This window comes from Maylandia zebra, linkage group LG19 (assembly GCF_041146795.1).
Source record: "Maylandia zebra isolate NMK-2024a linkage group LG19, Mzebra_GT3a, whole genome shotgun sequence".
Lineage (NCBI taxonomy): Eukaryota > Metazoa > Chordata > Actinopteri > Cichliformes > Cichlidae > Maylandia > Maylandia zebra.
In genome coordinates, this window is record NC_135185.1 from 17700903 (window position 1) to 17715321 (window position 14419).

At 39.4% G+C, this 14419-nt stretch overlaps 2 protein-coding genes across 3 annotated transcripts; one reads left to right on the forward strand and one right to left on the reverse strand.

Moving 5' to 3' along the window:
* Positions 1–22: 22 nt before the first annotated feature.
* cdkn3 (cyclin dependent kinase inhibitor 3) lies at positions 23–5662 on the forward strand. Its single transcript, XM_004539922.5, has 8 exons — positions 23–126; positions 1064–1163; positions 1269–1324; positions 1432–1476; positions 2071–2293; positions 3427–3458; positions 3582–3685; positions 5315–5662. The coding sequence occupies exons 2-8, from the start codon at positions 1087–1089 to the stop codon at positions 5402–5404; spliced, it is 627 nt and encodes a 208-aa protein (XP_004539979.1). The 5' UTR covers positions 23–126; positions 1064–1086; the 3' UTR covers positions 5405–5662.
* A 1001-nt stretch (positions 5663–6663) lies between these two features.
* cnih1 (cornichon family member 1) lies at positions 6664–14369 on the reverse strand. 2 transcript variants are annotated; one of them, XM_076877382.1, is made up of 6 exons: positions 14162–14369; positions 11400–11468; positions 11101–11148; positions 8875–8987; positions 8616–8759; positions 6664–8249 (listed from the first exon to the last, which is right to left on the reverse strand). In XM_076877382.1, exons 1-6 carry the CDS (start codon positions 14240–14242, stop codon positions 8222–8224), a joined length of 483 nt encoding a protein of 160 aa, XP_076733497.1. In that variant the 5' UTR covers positions 14243–14369; the 3' UTR covers positions 6664–8221. The 2 variants fall into 2 exon arrangements, with proteins under 2 accessions (XP_076733497.1, XP_004539980.1); XM_004539923.2 differs by lacking the exon at positions 11101–11148 and having other exon boundaries at positions 14162–14362.
* Positions 14370–14419: the final 50 nt, after the last annotated feature.

A 14419-nucleotide genomic window follows, 5' to 3' on the forward strand; every position in this document is an offset into this window, starting at 1 on the left:
GGGGTGTGGCCAAGGGTCATTGCTCGAATCTGATTGGCTGCGTGCTTCATGGAGTTTTTAAATTGTTGCAGCTGCCGACAGACTTACAGGGCTGTCAAAACAGTCGCGAGGAAGATCGCGTGACTGGTGAGAAATCACGACACTACTCCGATATTCTGAATACTTACTCACAGACATGTATTTCCTTAAAGCTACGGAGCTTTCTGTTTATTTTGGGCGACAGTAAGATGGTGGTTTTATTTAATTTTGGTCTTGTTCTTATCGTGTTCTGATATGAGCTGCACAGCTAGCGTTAGCTGGGTTCGATGTGAAATAAACCGTCAGTTCTGATAATAATGTTCATAATAAATCAAACTTTATATTTATCGGAAATTTTATACCTGCAAAATATTGGAGAATCAAGTGTGTAGATATTTTGTTTACCTTGAGGCTGAAGGATTGGTTTGAAGCCTCCTTAGAGAATCATATATCAGAATAAGAATACTTTATTAATCCCTAAGGAAATTATATCCACACATTAACCTGACTTCTACATAAACCTCTTAAATGCCTTAATAATGGCAGGCCTAATATCAGGGCAGTTGCATTGTGTTTGAATATCATTTACTTTACATCATCATTGGCAGTATGACTTGACGTGGAGATATATTTTTTGTTAATAAAATGGTCAGAAAAAACATGATCAGGCATAGAGTTCTGCTAAATGATTACACACATTTATTACCTTTACTGTGGGTTTTGATAATGCTCAACACAGTTAGTCACCACCTGAAAAAAAAATCCATTGTGACACTGGAAAACTCTTCAACTAAAAGCAGGGAGCCTAGCCTTTTTGAAAACAAAAAAACCTACTACAGCAAGCTTGTTATGGCAGTAAATATATTACATTTTGGTATTGCAATGGAAATTTTTAGTAATCTCTGCATGTCTGACATTACAGTGATGTGAATTTATGTGGCGATTATTCAAGACGGTATAATTCATGATATATTGTTGAATATTATCAGGACCGGTAAAGTGTCAGTTGCCAAACGTAAGTAAACTTTAGTGTGTCGCTTCTCAGCTGTTTAGGGGGGGGCTGAAGAAATGAGGACAAGCGAGTTTGACTCTTCATCTGAAGATGAGGTCGGAGAAGAGGAGCTGACTCCACTGCACATCTCCTGGTAAGTTTTGATCAATTTAAAAGCTGTGTGGATGTCTACGTGTTCTTGCTGACATGGACACAAACAAATATCACCCTGCTAATATTGGTTTTCATTGGTTTTAAGGTTGCCGCTATCCATAGTAGGGTGCCCGCAGTTTCTTGGAATATGTGCACTACCAGGTGAAACAATTTGTCTACTGTATTTACTGCATCGTATATTGAATTTTGGTTTTTTTCTGACTTTTTTTTGTTTTTGCTCTTTTTTGTTTTGTTTTTGTTGACTAAAGGTTGCAAATACAAAGAAATCCGCAGATGTCTGCAAAGAGATATTGGTAAGTTGGTGCTGATCCTGATTTTACCAGATGTAATTAGCATTCACAAGCAGATGTTTGAATCTAACCACTTAATTAAGAAGCAAGATTTCAACATATATTTTAAATGTTGAAAAATAGTCTTTACTGTAAGATGTAGAAAACCTTGACTTTGTAATAATAATTAACAATCCTTGTTGTCATTGCACATGTACAATAGTATTGAATGCAACCCTGTCTGTGCAAAAATCTGTCAATTTAGAGCATGTTGAGTATGTTTTTTTTTTTGAGTCAAAGTCAGTCAGTGAGTGTTGTCATCTTATACAGCCTACAGTAATTAACTGTATAGATACCTTCTAATTAGCGCACATTAAAATTTTTATAAAATACTAGAACTGAACTCACCAGAAGTCAAGCACAAACTTGATAGTGGATGCTTTTTTAACTTTTATGCAAAACATTTTATTCGCTTAGCTATCTGATTTATGATTTCATTTTTTCACAGTATTTTATAAATAGTATGTTTATGCAGAAATTAGCCTTAAGTGGTGGAAAAAATGTGGATAACCTGGGGTTTTCCCGTTTTACAAGAGAAACTTCTCTTCTTGTTTACAGAGGAGCTCCAGAACCAGGGGGTGCAGGATGTGTTTGTTTTCTGCACAAGAGGAGAGCTTAGCAAATACAGGGTTCCCTCACTGCTGGAGGTCTACCAGCAGCGGGGCTTCAGGGTTCACCACATGCCTTTTCTAGATGGAGACGCACCTGAGCTGAACCAGTGCTGCCAGATCCTTGATGAGCTGCAGATCAGCCTCAAGAATGACAGGAGGACGGTGATCCAGTAAGTCAAAACTGAGTTCAGTTTAATGTTCCACACAGTGCGTGATGTCTACCTGCTAATTAATACAGACAAAGCAGAGAGGAGAGTTAGCATGTAGTACTGTGCAAAAATCTTAAGATTTTTTTTAAAATCTTTTGCTAGTAAAATGGGGGATGTATTAAAATGTGAAACATGTAAACACAACAGAAGAGGAAGAAAACAGAGTTTGTACAATTTGAACAAGCTCGAAAGTCAGTATTTGGCGTGACCACCTTCGTTCTTCAACACATCCTGAGCTAACTTGAGGAAAATATCTTGTTTGTAGTTTCATGAAGAGTTCTCCAGGCTTCTTGTACAACATTCAAAGCTCTTCTTTCGATGTTGGCTGCCTTTGGTTCCATTGTGTCAAGATGATCCCACCCTGCTTTAAAAATGTTGAGCTCCAGGCTCTGTGGAGGCCAATCCATGACCGATGGTGTTCCACTGTGTGCTTTTCTATCCAAGAATACTTTTCTTGCTATGGATGTGTATTTTGGATCATTGCCTTGTGTAAAGTTTAATAGCTGTTTCGGACTCACCTTGTTGGTGCAATTATGTTATATTTGGCATTTTCTGTAGATATGATGAAAGAAAACCTTCTGAAAATGTTCAGGTACAAGGACTGGATTCAAAACGAGTGAAAAAGAAGCACTTTTTACACATGACCAGGGTTAAACAGAGTTACCTACAAAAGCAGATCAGATTGGATAGTAAAGAGAGGTTTTTGTGTCGCTCTATAAAACCAGGAGATCTGAAGTGAGCAGAGCTTTTACTGTTGTTACTAAAAGGCCCCTGAGAAGCTCTCCACTCTCCCAGAGAGCTTATAAAGCTGCTCGCTAGGCAACAGGAGGAAACTGGTTGTCCTGAACTTGTATGATATGAGTGGGTTTTAATTTTAATGCTGAGAGGTATCGCTACCACAGTATTCCCTGTCCAATAAAGGACACCTTGGTATCATAAAACTTTGAAGTGCCAAATGGCATCATATCACCACAAATACATCTGTTTTTAGCTCCTCGGGACACCTTTCATTATACAATACAACAGTTTTTTTTTTTTTCTTTAGCTGTCAATTTCATTGGATTTTGTCATTTTCCTTTTCCCTATCTCCTCAGCTGCTACGGGGGCCTGGGACGCTCAGCATTAAGTAAGATTATTATTCTTTTATTTTGAAGTTTTCTATCGAACATTCTCTGTCCAACATTAGAAATGTCATGTAACCTAATTTAATGTCACTGCTCCCATCACATGGCTGTTGTTTGCCCTGCAGTCGCTGCCTGCCTGCTGCTTCAGCTCTCTTCCACAATGACGCCAAACAAAGCCATCGAAATCCTCAGGCACCACAGAGGAGGAGGAGCAATACAAACAGTGAGGGTGAGTCGCTGCTTTTCTTCCTCTTCATCTGTAGTTTTTAAGGGGTCATTTTGCTGCTTTTGTTAGTTTATTATAAACTCGTGTTTTTGTTGGTTTGTACCTTGCAGAGACATTTGATGGTCTAAAATTGCTGCGATTAATAAATTAGATTAGAATAGAATTTTTTAGCCCTGCGACAGCCTGGCGACCTGTCCAGGGTGTATCCTGCCTCTCCCCCTAAGCGGGCTATACAGACAGCTGGGATAGGCTCCAGCCCCCCTGCGACCCTGACAAGGATAAGCGAAAAGAGAATGGATGGATAGAATTTATTGTCATTGTACAGGCACAACAAAATTGTAATTAAAAATTAACTCTAACATCAAAACGCTCAATTGAATCTGCTCGAGAAAAGAAAAGCATAAACGTGGAAGAACTGCATGTAAAAAATGGATGTAGCTACTGAGCCTCCAACCTCAGCCTCAGCTTTGGCAGATGTCGCAAGCAAGCGGTGGATCTGATGAGAAACTGTAAATACTGTTACATACCTATATGAAAGCAGTTTGCTATTCACCTTATTCTAAGTCTGATCATTCACTGCTATGTCACTGTTACTCTAAACAGATTGCAATAAGATCTGTAACTAGTGATTAAAACCAGAACCTCATGATTTTCAGGTAACTTGCTGCTAGAAGAGTCTTGGGGATCTAATTTATAAATGGAAAAAAAAAAGAAAAAATGTTGCTTATGTAAAATAATCAATTTACACCCAACTGTCACTTTATTAGGTACAGCTTGTTAGTACCTGATATTGGGTACTTGCAACGGACCCCTTTGCCTTCATACCTGTCTTAGTTCTTCATTCATCAGATTCAACAAGGTGCTGGAAACACTTCTCAGAGATTTTAGTCCACATTGACACAGTTCCTGGAGATTAGATTGACATCTTGTGACTATGGAGGCCATTTGAATACAGTGAACTCAATGATATGTTCAAGAAACCTTTATAAGACACTTTGTGACATGGTGTCATCCTGGAAACACTCATTGGAAGATGGGTACACTGGTCATATAGGGATGAACATGGTCAGTAATAATTCAGGTATGAAGGGACTCAAATTGTGCCAAGAAAGCGTCCCGTTCACCATTATTCCACCGCCAGGAGCCTGTACCACTAATACAAGGCAGACTAGAGCCATTCTTTCATGCTGTTTACCCCAAATTCTGACCCTACCCCAGGAATCTTGCAGCAGAAATTGAGATTCATGAGACCAGGCAACATTTTTACAGTCCTCTCGATGTGTGAGCATGTGTGAATTGTAGTTTCACTTCCTGTCCTGCTGAGAGAAGTGACATAAAGAGAAGTGACAAGTGTGGTCTTCTGCTGATGTACACTGTCAGAGATGCTTTTCTACATTCCTTGGATGTGGTTATTTGATTTGTTTTTGTTTTCAGTCTATTCTCTGTAAACCCCAGAGATGGCTGTGTCAACTGCCAGTCAATCAAAACACCATAAATTATAAATAAAGCCTCTGAATTCATGAAGAAAGTATCATCACAGCATTATATAGTCTCTGATTTATTAAAACTTTAGTCTTTCTGTTGTGTGATCCCTAATTTTCCATTTACCAGCATCTTTTTACTTTTTTGTAGCAATACAACTTCCTTCACGAGTTTCGGGAAAAGTACACAGCCTACCAAAGTGAAAGTGAAGCTCGCTCGGAGCGCTCGGTGTCTCGGTGATTACTGCTCCTTTCTACAGAGCTGGAAAAGTCTCGAGTTCCTCAAGCTTGCTTGTTTGCCAGTGATGCTTTCCTGATTGTGTGGTGGTATGATTATATTCTTGAGAAATGCACTTTAGAATGAACACTGTAATATATTGCTTTTTATCATCCTCATTATAATTAATTAAAGACTTGATGAGGAGATACTGCTTTATGTTATTAGATGGAAAATGTTGTTTCGTTTATATTGCAAATAAAATAATGGTGTGTGTTAGAAGTGCTATGTCAGCTGGGCAATATATGTGTGTACTTTCCAATGGTCTTTTTATTTAAGGGGAATAAAACTGCACAACAGCTTTTCAGACATCAAGTCTGTCTCTAAATGTGAAGCTTATCAGTTATTTCTAAAATTTCTAAGTTACTTTCTTCATTGAAACCAGAAATTACTCAAATGGGGTCTTTGTGAACTAAATCTAATGATGAAATTAGGCTTGTATGAACTGTAATGGTTCCTTCCTTGTAGCACAAAATCTAATGCTGCAAAGTTATGTTTTATTTTTCATCGTATTAAAATATCCCACAATTTATATTTTTCTATCTACATTTTGTGACTCATACCACTTGCAGCAGTGAAATGCCAATAACGTTTGCATTGGATTATTAGTCCAGTTCTTGTATAATTTAGCATACCTCAGCCTTTTCTATTGCTCCTCTTTAAGAACGGCTTCTTGACAGCCACCCTTATCTTTTTAAGTGCAATAGATTTTAATAGATTCAACTAAAGATAGGAACATTGTGTTTTGATGACAGGGTACGAGTAACTAAATTTTCTTTTTTTTGGGGGGGGCGTGGTTTGTGGACAACACTTGCTGCCTTTTTATACTTATAATAATAATAATGGATTGAATTTATATAGCGCTTTTCAAGGCACCCAAAGCGCTTTACAATGCCACTATTCATTCACTCTCACATTCGGTGGAGGCAAGCTACAGTTGTAGCCACAGCTGCCCTGGGGCAGACTGACAGAAGCAAGGCTGCCACATTGCGCCATCGTCCCCTCTGGCCAACACCAGTAGGCGGTAGGTGAAGTGTCTTGCCCAGGGACACAACGACCAGGACAGAGTGCCCGGGGATCAAACTGGTGACCTTCCGGTTACAGATACGCTTCCCACTTTGAATAATTACAAGTCTCGCTCCTTAGAGGCAAAATATAAAGACATGAGGGCTGTCTTAAGGTTTTTTGTTGACATTTGCATAGAAATAACACTCCAGTCCACATTAACAGAGCAGGATAGTTTATTTAGATTTAAATAAACAATTTCCTAGATGTAATTTGATGTGATCTAACACATAAAAACTTCTTTATTTGAATGTGACAAATGATAATCCTTTTCCCTGATAAATTTACATGTTAAACATGACAATAAATACTCTAACATGAATGAAAATTTTTTTGCAGTGGCCTAAAACATCAGTCTAGATTCTGATTCTGGAGATGAGCGATACTGCAAGGAGTGCTTGATATTCTGAAGAATTACTAAAAACAAGAAAAAAGGTCAAATTGAAAACATGAAAAATAAAACGGATCTTCTAACAATGTGGAATATTTGGTGTTGAAATTAAAACGCACAACGACAAAAAGAAATTCAAAGGTACATTCAACAGTATGGCACATCAGCTGATGTCGATCAAAACTTGAATGCCGAAAGGAAAGAGGAGGATAGTGTTCCTTCCTAACGGTGAATACATTAAAGCAGCGGTCCCCAACCCCCGGGCCGGTACCGGTCCGTGGCCCGAGAGAGTTGAGACTCTGGTGTGAAATGTATGGTTTTCAGGGTTTTTAGCGTTATTTTGTTATCGTTTTTTTTGTTAACTCTGTTTTCCTGGGTCTTTTCACGTGTGTTATGAATAAATCTGTTTTCAGTACCGGTACTAGTTTTTTGTTGTATTTATCCGCGACACCTTAAAGGCCGGTCCGTGAAAATATTGTCGGGCTCAAACCAGTCCGTGGGAACCGCTGCATTATAGTACTGTTGAGTCTACCTTTTATTTACAGATACCTGCAAGGACGGGTCTACAGATCACACACATGGCGGTCCACACTTAAGAAAACATATCAGCAATAGTTTGACAGGGATGCATGGAAACAATACATCAGATAGCTTGAAAGGTGATAACCGACAACCAGACTACTACCGTCCTTGTGCGACACGTTTCGTTAACATGCACTTCAGCCCTCAAAGTGTCACGTTATAAGACCTTCTGCATCTGCGGGCAAGAACAAAAGTCTGTTTTACACTCCGCTGTTCATTTTAGTCATGGTAATGAGTCACGTGGCAGGTGTAAATTGGCTTTTAAAGCCCGGGATCTTATTCACAGAAAAAGCTAATGCAGTTCAGCACACAGCTTAGATTCTCACAGATAAATGCACACCTGAAAATGTCTACCTAGTCTGTAAACACTCAACAGTTGGGAAACGTGATGAAAAAAAAGCAAACTTTATTTTCAATCCCAAGCATAAAAAAACAAAAAACAAAAAACAAAAAAAACACTATTAAAAAAAACAGGGAAAAAAGAAGAGAGAGAAAGATGTGTCCATTCAGGTCTGTCCGTATTTTCCATAAAAGCTTTGTAACTATAGTGCTATGAGAGGAACACTGCAACCAGGATTCTCTTAAAACTGGCTAAATGTTTCTGAAATGACAGGTTTGTCCACTTGGAAATGGCGTCTTGTGTTGCTGAAAGGTGGTCTCCAGCAGGTCCAGTGCTCCAGCACTAAGATCATAGTGTCTGGTCGTTTACTGTACATGCAGGTCCTTTTGCTTCATCGCACCATTTAAGAGCTCACCAGAACGTAGATCATCCTGTTGGAGAGAACAAGAGGAATATCTAAATAAGCATCAAGACTGGTACATAAATCCAAAAACTGTTGTTTGACAAAGGAAGACTGAGCGCCTTTTTAAAAGCTGCTGGTAGGCAGATTTTAGACAGAGTCATGCTGTGTTGCTCTCCTGTCACTACTGACTGCCTCTACCTTTCAACGAACAAATAAAGTGGTGTCCGCCTCTCTGACAAAACTACCCCAGGATCAACATATCTTCATATCCACACATTTTTTGCACTGCAAACAATAGCCGCCGTAATGAAGTCTAAGTCTCAAAGATTCTTCTCTCAGCAGATACAAATGAAAAGTAAAGTAAAGAGCAGAAAAATACAAGTGAAAAACATACCCGTAGAGATAGTAGAAGAATGACAGGAGGTAGAAAGCCAGTTTGCACCAGCCTTCTTTTTGACAGTACGCCAGGATGTCAGCGTTCATGATGGTTGTTGGGTCGTAAAGTCCTGGACAGCTCATCACAGGTCTGCTCATATACCTGCAGAAAGGCAAACATGAAAGCAGCGAGTTACACGCAGATGTGACTTGTTTACAAAGGTTTAGTTAAGTAAAACCAGGTGTTGACTCTAGGATCAGTGTTTTCGAATACGTACCTCCAGACATGATAAGCCAGCAGTGGTAAGTTGAGACAGAGGGTGAGCCACTCGGCCGCACAGAAGAACATCACGCAGAAGAAGAAGTGGATAAGATACTCTGGGAGCACCAGCTAAAGGAGCCAAGGAAGAAGACATGTCAATATTCACATACAGCTGATATTTCAATTCTCTTGTTCTAATTCTGACTTAGTAATGTACTGTCTAAACAAAGTTAATCAATCCACTCAATGTGTGGAATAAATGCAGAGACTTAGAAATTGAAGCACACTGATCAGAGGACAACACAATGTGATGTAACGAATCCTCAAAGGTAATGAGTCCTTTTTACAAGGAGAAAGCGGCGCTATTTAAAGAAGCAGACGTCTAAAAATTGCAGTAGCTGAAAGAATACAAGAGAAGGACTGAATCACAAATGAACTCTGGTTAAGCTATAATTTTGTGCTTTACATGTGCTATACAGGCCTTTAGTGAGGTCCAGCTTCATCTTATATTATGTAAAACACATAAACACTGCCTTATTTTAACACATGAAACAGGGTGAAAAATTAAAATCATCCATATGCAGATTTTAAGCCATTCCTCACTTGTTTAATGCTTACAAAAGGTGCCACAGTGAAGCCATATGTGGCTACGCATTGAGAAAATTAATTTGTATAATCGCCTCTTTTAGTCACTGAAGAAACATGTGGTGCTTGCATAATTTTTTTTTTAATAAACTGTTGCAAATGGATAGAGAACATGGTTAATTTCCCACCCTGGTTATGTCATGCATTATCAAGTGTGACCACAATTAAAGGGGGACAAATTGCTCTGAAGAATATCTGCGCATCCCAACATCGACATTTTCTGCAGTGAGGGTGAACCTACAGATCATTCCACTTCCTGACAAGCGCACTGGACAACACACCAGAGAAGGACCATGCTGTGAGCACGCTTAGCATTGTCGATGCAGCAGTCTGCCTCAGGTTGACAGAGTTCGAGCTGGTTGCGGGGTTCAGGGGGGCAGATGGAGGCGCCACATGGAAGCCATGCATTAAAAATAAGAGCAGAGGGCGGAGAGGAGGGGGCAACCAACAGCCCACAGGTGGAAGGGTGAGGGGTGTGTGGGAAAGAGGAAGTTGCAGGAAGGACGGGACGGGCTTTAAATGTGCTGAAATCCTGCACTGTGCTGCCAAATACAAAACAACTGCACAAAAAAATAAATAAATTTATTGTGCCAACTGAGCTGAGAAAAAAAGAGGCCAAAACTGCAAATCGGACTGTGGAGCATGTCAAGGCTTAAACGTAGAGGAACCTTCACTTTTCAGCTACGAATCACTGACCAATCAGGAGCTCTAAATATTGCTGAGCTGGAGAGTGTTTGGATTCTGCAGCCATCTGTTCTGAACCGCAGGTGATGCGGGTTAGAGCCAACACTGAGATCATAAACAGTGGCCTAGGTCTGCTAATTGCTGACTCAAATTGTAGCATTCACCTTGCAGAAAAACAAGTTGTGACATGCATTTAAGAAAACCGATGATTGAAGAATAAAACAAGCTGTCTTGGAAAAATCAAACACGCAAAGTATTAAAAAAAAAAGGGGGGGGGGGGTTTACAAAATCAAAAGACTAGTGTTCGGGCTGCTGTGATTCTATACCATCCTAACAGTTATGTGCAAGCTCTGCCAGAACTGCTGTTTCAAATGGAAAACAAGATACCCATCTCTCAGAGTTTCCTGGGAATACTCTATACTTGTAACTATATGCAAACAAAGGGTAGGTTGTAGTAAAGATCATGCATGTTTTGAGCATTTGCAAGTCTTTTCAGTTAACAGCTATTCTTAATTCATAATCAATAAGGAGGACTGTTCGTCCAAGAGTATAGTGCTTACCCACTGTTAGATATCCATTTGCTTCTACGGCCAAAAAAAGGTAGTTCAAGAAAGCTGAAAACATGCCTGTTAGCCAGTGCAATCAGTCTGAAGCTGAACTTTGAGGCGTACAGGAGAGAAATACAAAGAAGAGATTGAAAAGCCAAAAATAAAACTATAACGACCGTGTAGGTGGGGGGAGGAAATAAAAAGGATACAGGTGAGGCACAGGTGGCATGTTGTCTAATCCCGAGCTGAACCCTGACCTAAAGATTAGTTAACTGAAAAGACGTTTGCAAACACTTCCCCGTGCAAAATGACAAGACTGCAGACTGAGTTGGACTTGAGCGGGCATTTTAAAGATTGGTACAAACCTTTAATGCAATTTTGACTCTTTTAATCTTTTTGACCTTTTCAACTGTCTTTTTGTCGTTAAAAGTGGTTTAAAAAAAAAAAGAAGCAGATAAGGAAAAACAAAAAGGCTGTTAGAGTTTGACAGCTGACAAGATCACTGAAGTTATAACAGGCAGGTTATTTAGCATAACAGTGCAGAGAAATGAGAGAAAAAGACAGATAGGTGGATAAAGTTGTACTAAAATAAAGAGAACATCTTTCATCAGAGCATATCTGCATGCAAGGAAGGTATGATAGCTGAAGAGGTGAGATCACTTACCGGATTTAAAGTGTTACATTGATCTATAGGATTCTTGTAGTCAGTCTTCAGCTCATCGAAAGCGATTATCTGAAGGACCAAGGTGATCAATGGTAAAATGTTAAAAACAGAGACTCAGAGGACAGCAGGTGCAATAATATTTTACCAGGTTACACTACCCATACTGCTCTTATATACCTTCACAATAAAATTTGATTTAATATGGATAATGCCTTGTATACTGGTGCTGTATTTACTGACTTTCAAATGGCTTTTAATACTGTGGATGAATATAAAAGCAATAGATTTAATCAATAGGTGACAAAAGGTCACCAGCTGGAAATGTTACTTGTGGTGTACCACAAGGATCTATTTCAGGTCTATTACTTTTCCCCATCTACATTAATAACAGGTCTGAAGCTCTGTATTGTGAACTTTTTTCCCCTAATCCTAACAATATTTAACTAAAATTCTAATCTGTTAGCCTCTGACTACAGGAAAATAAGCTTTGACTTCCTCTTAGGAAAACTGAAGTTATGCTTTTTGCCAGTAACTGCAAACATAACAAGGGTAGAATTCTGTTAGCCAAATGTGACTCTGTTTGAAATTAGCTCAACTAATCATTTAACACATCTAGGAGAAACTAAAAATGTATCATGTATAAGGTAACTGCAAAAATTCCACTCCTATAGACAAAATATTAATTCATCTCAGTAAAACAAAGGCAAATGATAAATGATCTGTTCTAGTCCAACCAAACTATGACTATGCATGTCACTCATGGTTAATGGCTTTCAGAAAAGACTAAACCCCAAGTTATAATCAGCTCAAACAAACTCATCTGCTATACCCTCAGCTTTGTGGCTGGGGCGATTGTGGCTCAAGAGTTGGGAGTTCGCCTTGTAATCGGAAGGTTGCCGGTTCGAGCCCCGGCTTGGACAGTCTCGGTCGTTGTGTTCTTGGGCAAGACACTTCACCCGTTGCCTACTGGTGGTGGTCAGAGGGCCCGGTGGCGCCAGTGTCCGGCAGTCTCGCCTCTGTCAGTGCGCCCCAGGGTGGCTGTGGCTACAATGTAGCTTGCCATCACCAGTGTGTGAATGTGTGTGTGAATGGGTGGATGACTGGTTGTGTAAAACGCTTTGGGGTCCTTAGGGACTAGTAAAGCGCTATATAAATACAGGCCAGGCCATTTGACAAACTTTAGCATAGAATAAAAGCTACTTTTACCACATTTTTGATTTGGCAGAGTCTTTATGCTGGATGTCCTTCCTGACACAGCCCCAAAGGGATTTCTATCTCCTCCCGAAATCAAACAGAGGATCATTTGCTTGTTAGTAAATGATTCCTCTGCATCAGGGGTGTCAAACTCAAATACACAGTGGGCCAAAATTCAAAACTGAAACAAAGTCGCGAGTTAACGTTAATATTTATTGAAATATATTTATTGAAATATATTTATTCCTCCAGATATAAGAATGAATCTTTTCTAATGGACTCAAACACGTTTTGCTGAAAAACTGAATATGGAACAAGCAAAGCTTAATACTAAACAATATATATATTAGCTGTATAATACCTGTAGGCCAGCTCTAATAGTAATTTGGTATGGCTTCGCGGGCCAAATGTAACTAGGCTGCGGGCCAAATTTGGCCCACGGGCCAGAGTTTGACACCTATGCTCTACATTAAAGTGGTAAAATATCCCAATAACACGTATAATATTCACACCAAAACTGCTCCCTTATTCTTTCGCTTGCAGTAACCAGAGACATGTTAAAAAACAGGAACAAAAAAACTTTAAGATGCAGCACCATCTTTAAAAAAAAGAAAGAAAGCAGAATCTAAACAAAATAGGTCATTTTATAGAAAATTAATTTACTACATCTTCGGGTATTGGGTAGGTTGTGGCTCAGGTGATAGAATACTTGTCAGGTATCCTTCGGCAAAATACTGAACCCTGATTTCAAGTGTGGATACAATCAGATAAGCTAAATTCTCATATTTAACTTATTTGTGAGGCTGATTTGTTTGAAACATGGTTTGAAATACTTAGAGAGGGTCTTTTACAGAAAGGAGTAAGATTACCTTGTATGATTGTATTACTTCAAATAAGCTTTTTAATCAGTGATATGAATGAAAATCAAAGAAAATTAGTATTTGGTTTGCATTCAAAAGCAAATTGCATGTTCTCTGTCTTCAAGTTATTTATTCACAATACAACAGGTAAGTTCTCCAATATGACCAGCCAGAAGCAGAAAACTGAAGATATCCCAACTGGAAAGTTTATTTATCTATTTATTTATTATTTATCCCAAGCCACGTCACTGATTACCTCAATCTAGTAAATGACTGAACAGCTAGTTAATTATTTACAGCTAGTTTAATGTGCTCCAAACTCCCCTTGCTTACGTTGGGGTTGTGACTGCAAAACCTGGCGGTATTACACAATGCAGAGATGTGACATGTCGATAAACACATGACAGCCAAACGTTAGCTTAGCATGCTAACTAGCCAACACTGCACTCTGAGCTGGCAAGCGATACAAACAAAATAAAGGGGTATAAAACATGTAAAAGTGGTGTTGAGCTCTATATGGATGATGGGAAATAGTTTATTAAAAACACGTCTTGGTGTTAAAACTGCTAACTTGTTGTCCTAGCCGACCGGACAGGGTGTGTGCCATTCATTCCCAGGCTTCGTTAGCTCACTGTTAGCCCGTCTTTCTCATTCTTTCTACTTTTACGTCCGCACCGTTTGGCAGGCGACCTAGAAATGTGTACTTACATGCCAGATAGCGAAGAAGATAAGCGCGGCCGTTAGCAGCAGTGCGAGCATGTAGCAAAAGGCCGCGAATGTGAACGCCATTTTTCTCCGGTTCTGCTGGTCGGTTCCTGGCTCGATCGGCAGATGATGCAGGCAGGTTCCCAACCGATTACTGCTGCTTCTTCCCCTTCTTCTTTGAGTGTTAGTGGCTGCAAGTCAACCATCTTACAGCAGGGTGCGTTACCGCCACCTACTGGACCATTTACTTATCTGAAATCA

Bases quoted from the DNA above. Each gene is read 5' to 3' on its own strand.
- cdkn3 (XM_004539922.5), top strand. From the start codon at position 1,087: ATGAGGACAAGCGAGTTTGACTCTTCATCTGAAGATGAGGTCGGAGAA. The intron at 2,294-3,426 runs GTAAGTCAAAAC...CTATCTCCTCAG, and splicing joins GACAGGAGGACGGTGATCCA to CTGCTACGGGGGCCTGGGAC. The intron at 3,686-5,314 runs GTGAGTCGCTGC...ACTTTTTTGTAG, and splicing joins GAGCAATACAAACAGTGAGG to CAATACAACTTCCTTCACGA.
- cnih1 (XM_076877382.1), bottom strand. From the start codon at position 14,242: ATGGCGTTCACATTCGCGGCCTTTTGCTACATGCTCGCACTGCTGCTA. The intron at 8,988-11,100 runs GTTTGTACCAAT...TGGCTCCTTTAG, and splicing joins GAGTCAAAATTGCATTAAAG to CTGGTGCTCCCAGAGTATCT. The intron at 8,250-8,615 runs GTATGTTTTTCA...TCTCTCCAACAG, and splicing joins TTCTTCTACTATCTCTACGG to GATGATCTACGTTCTGGTGA.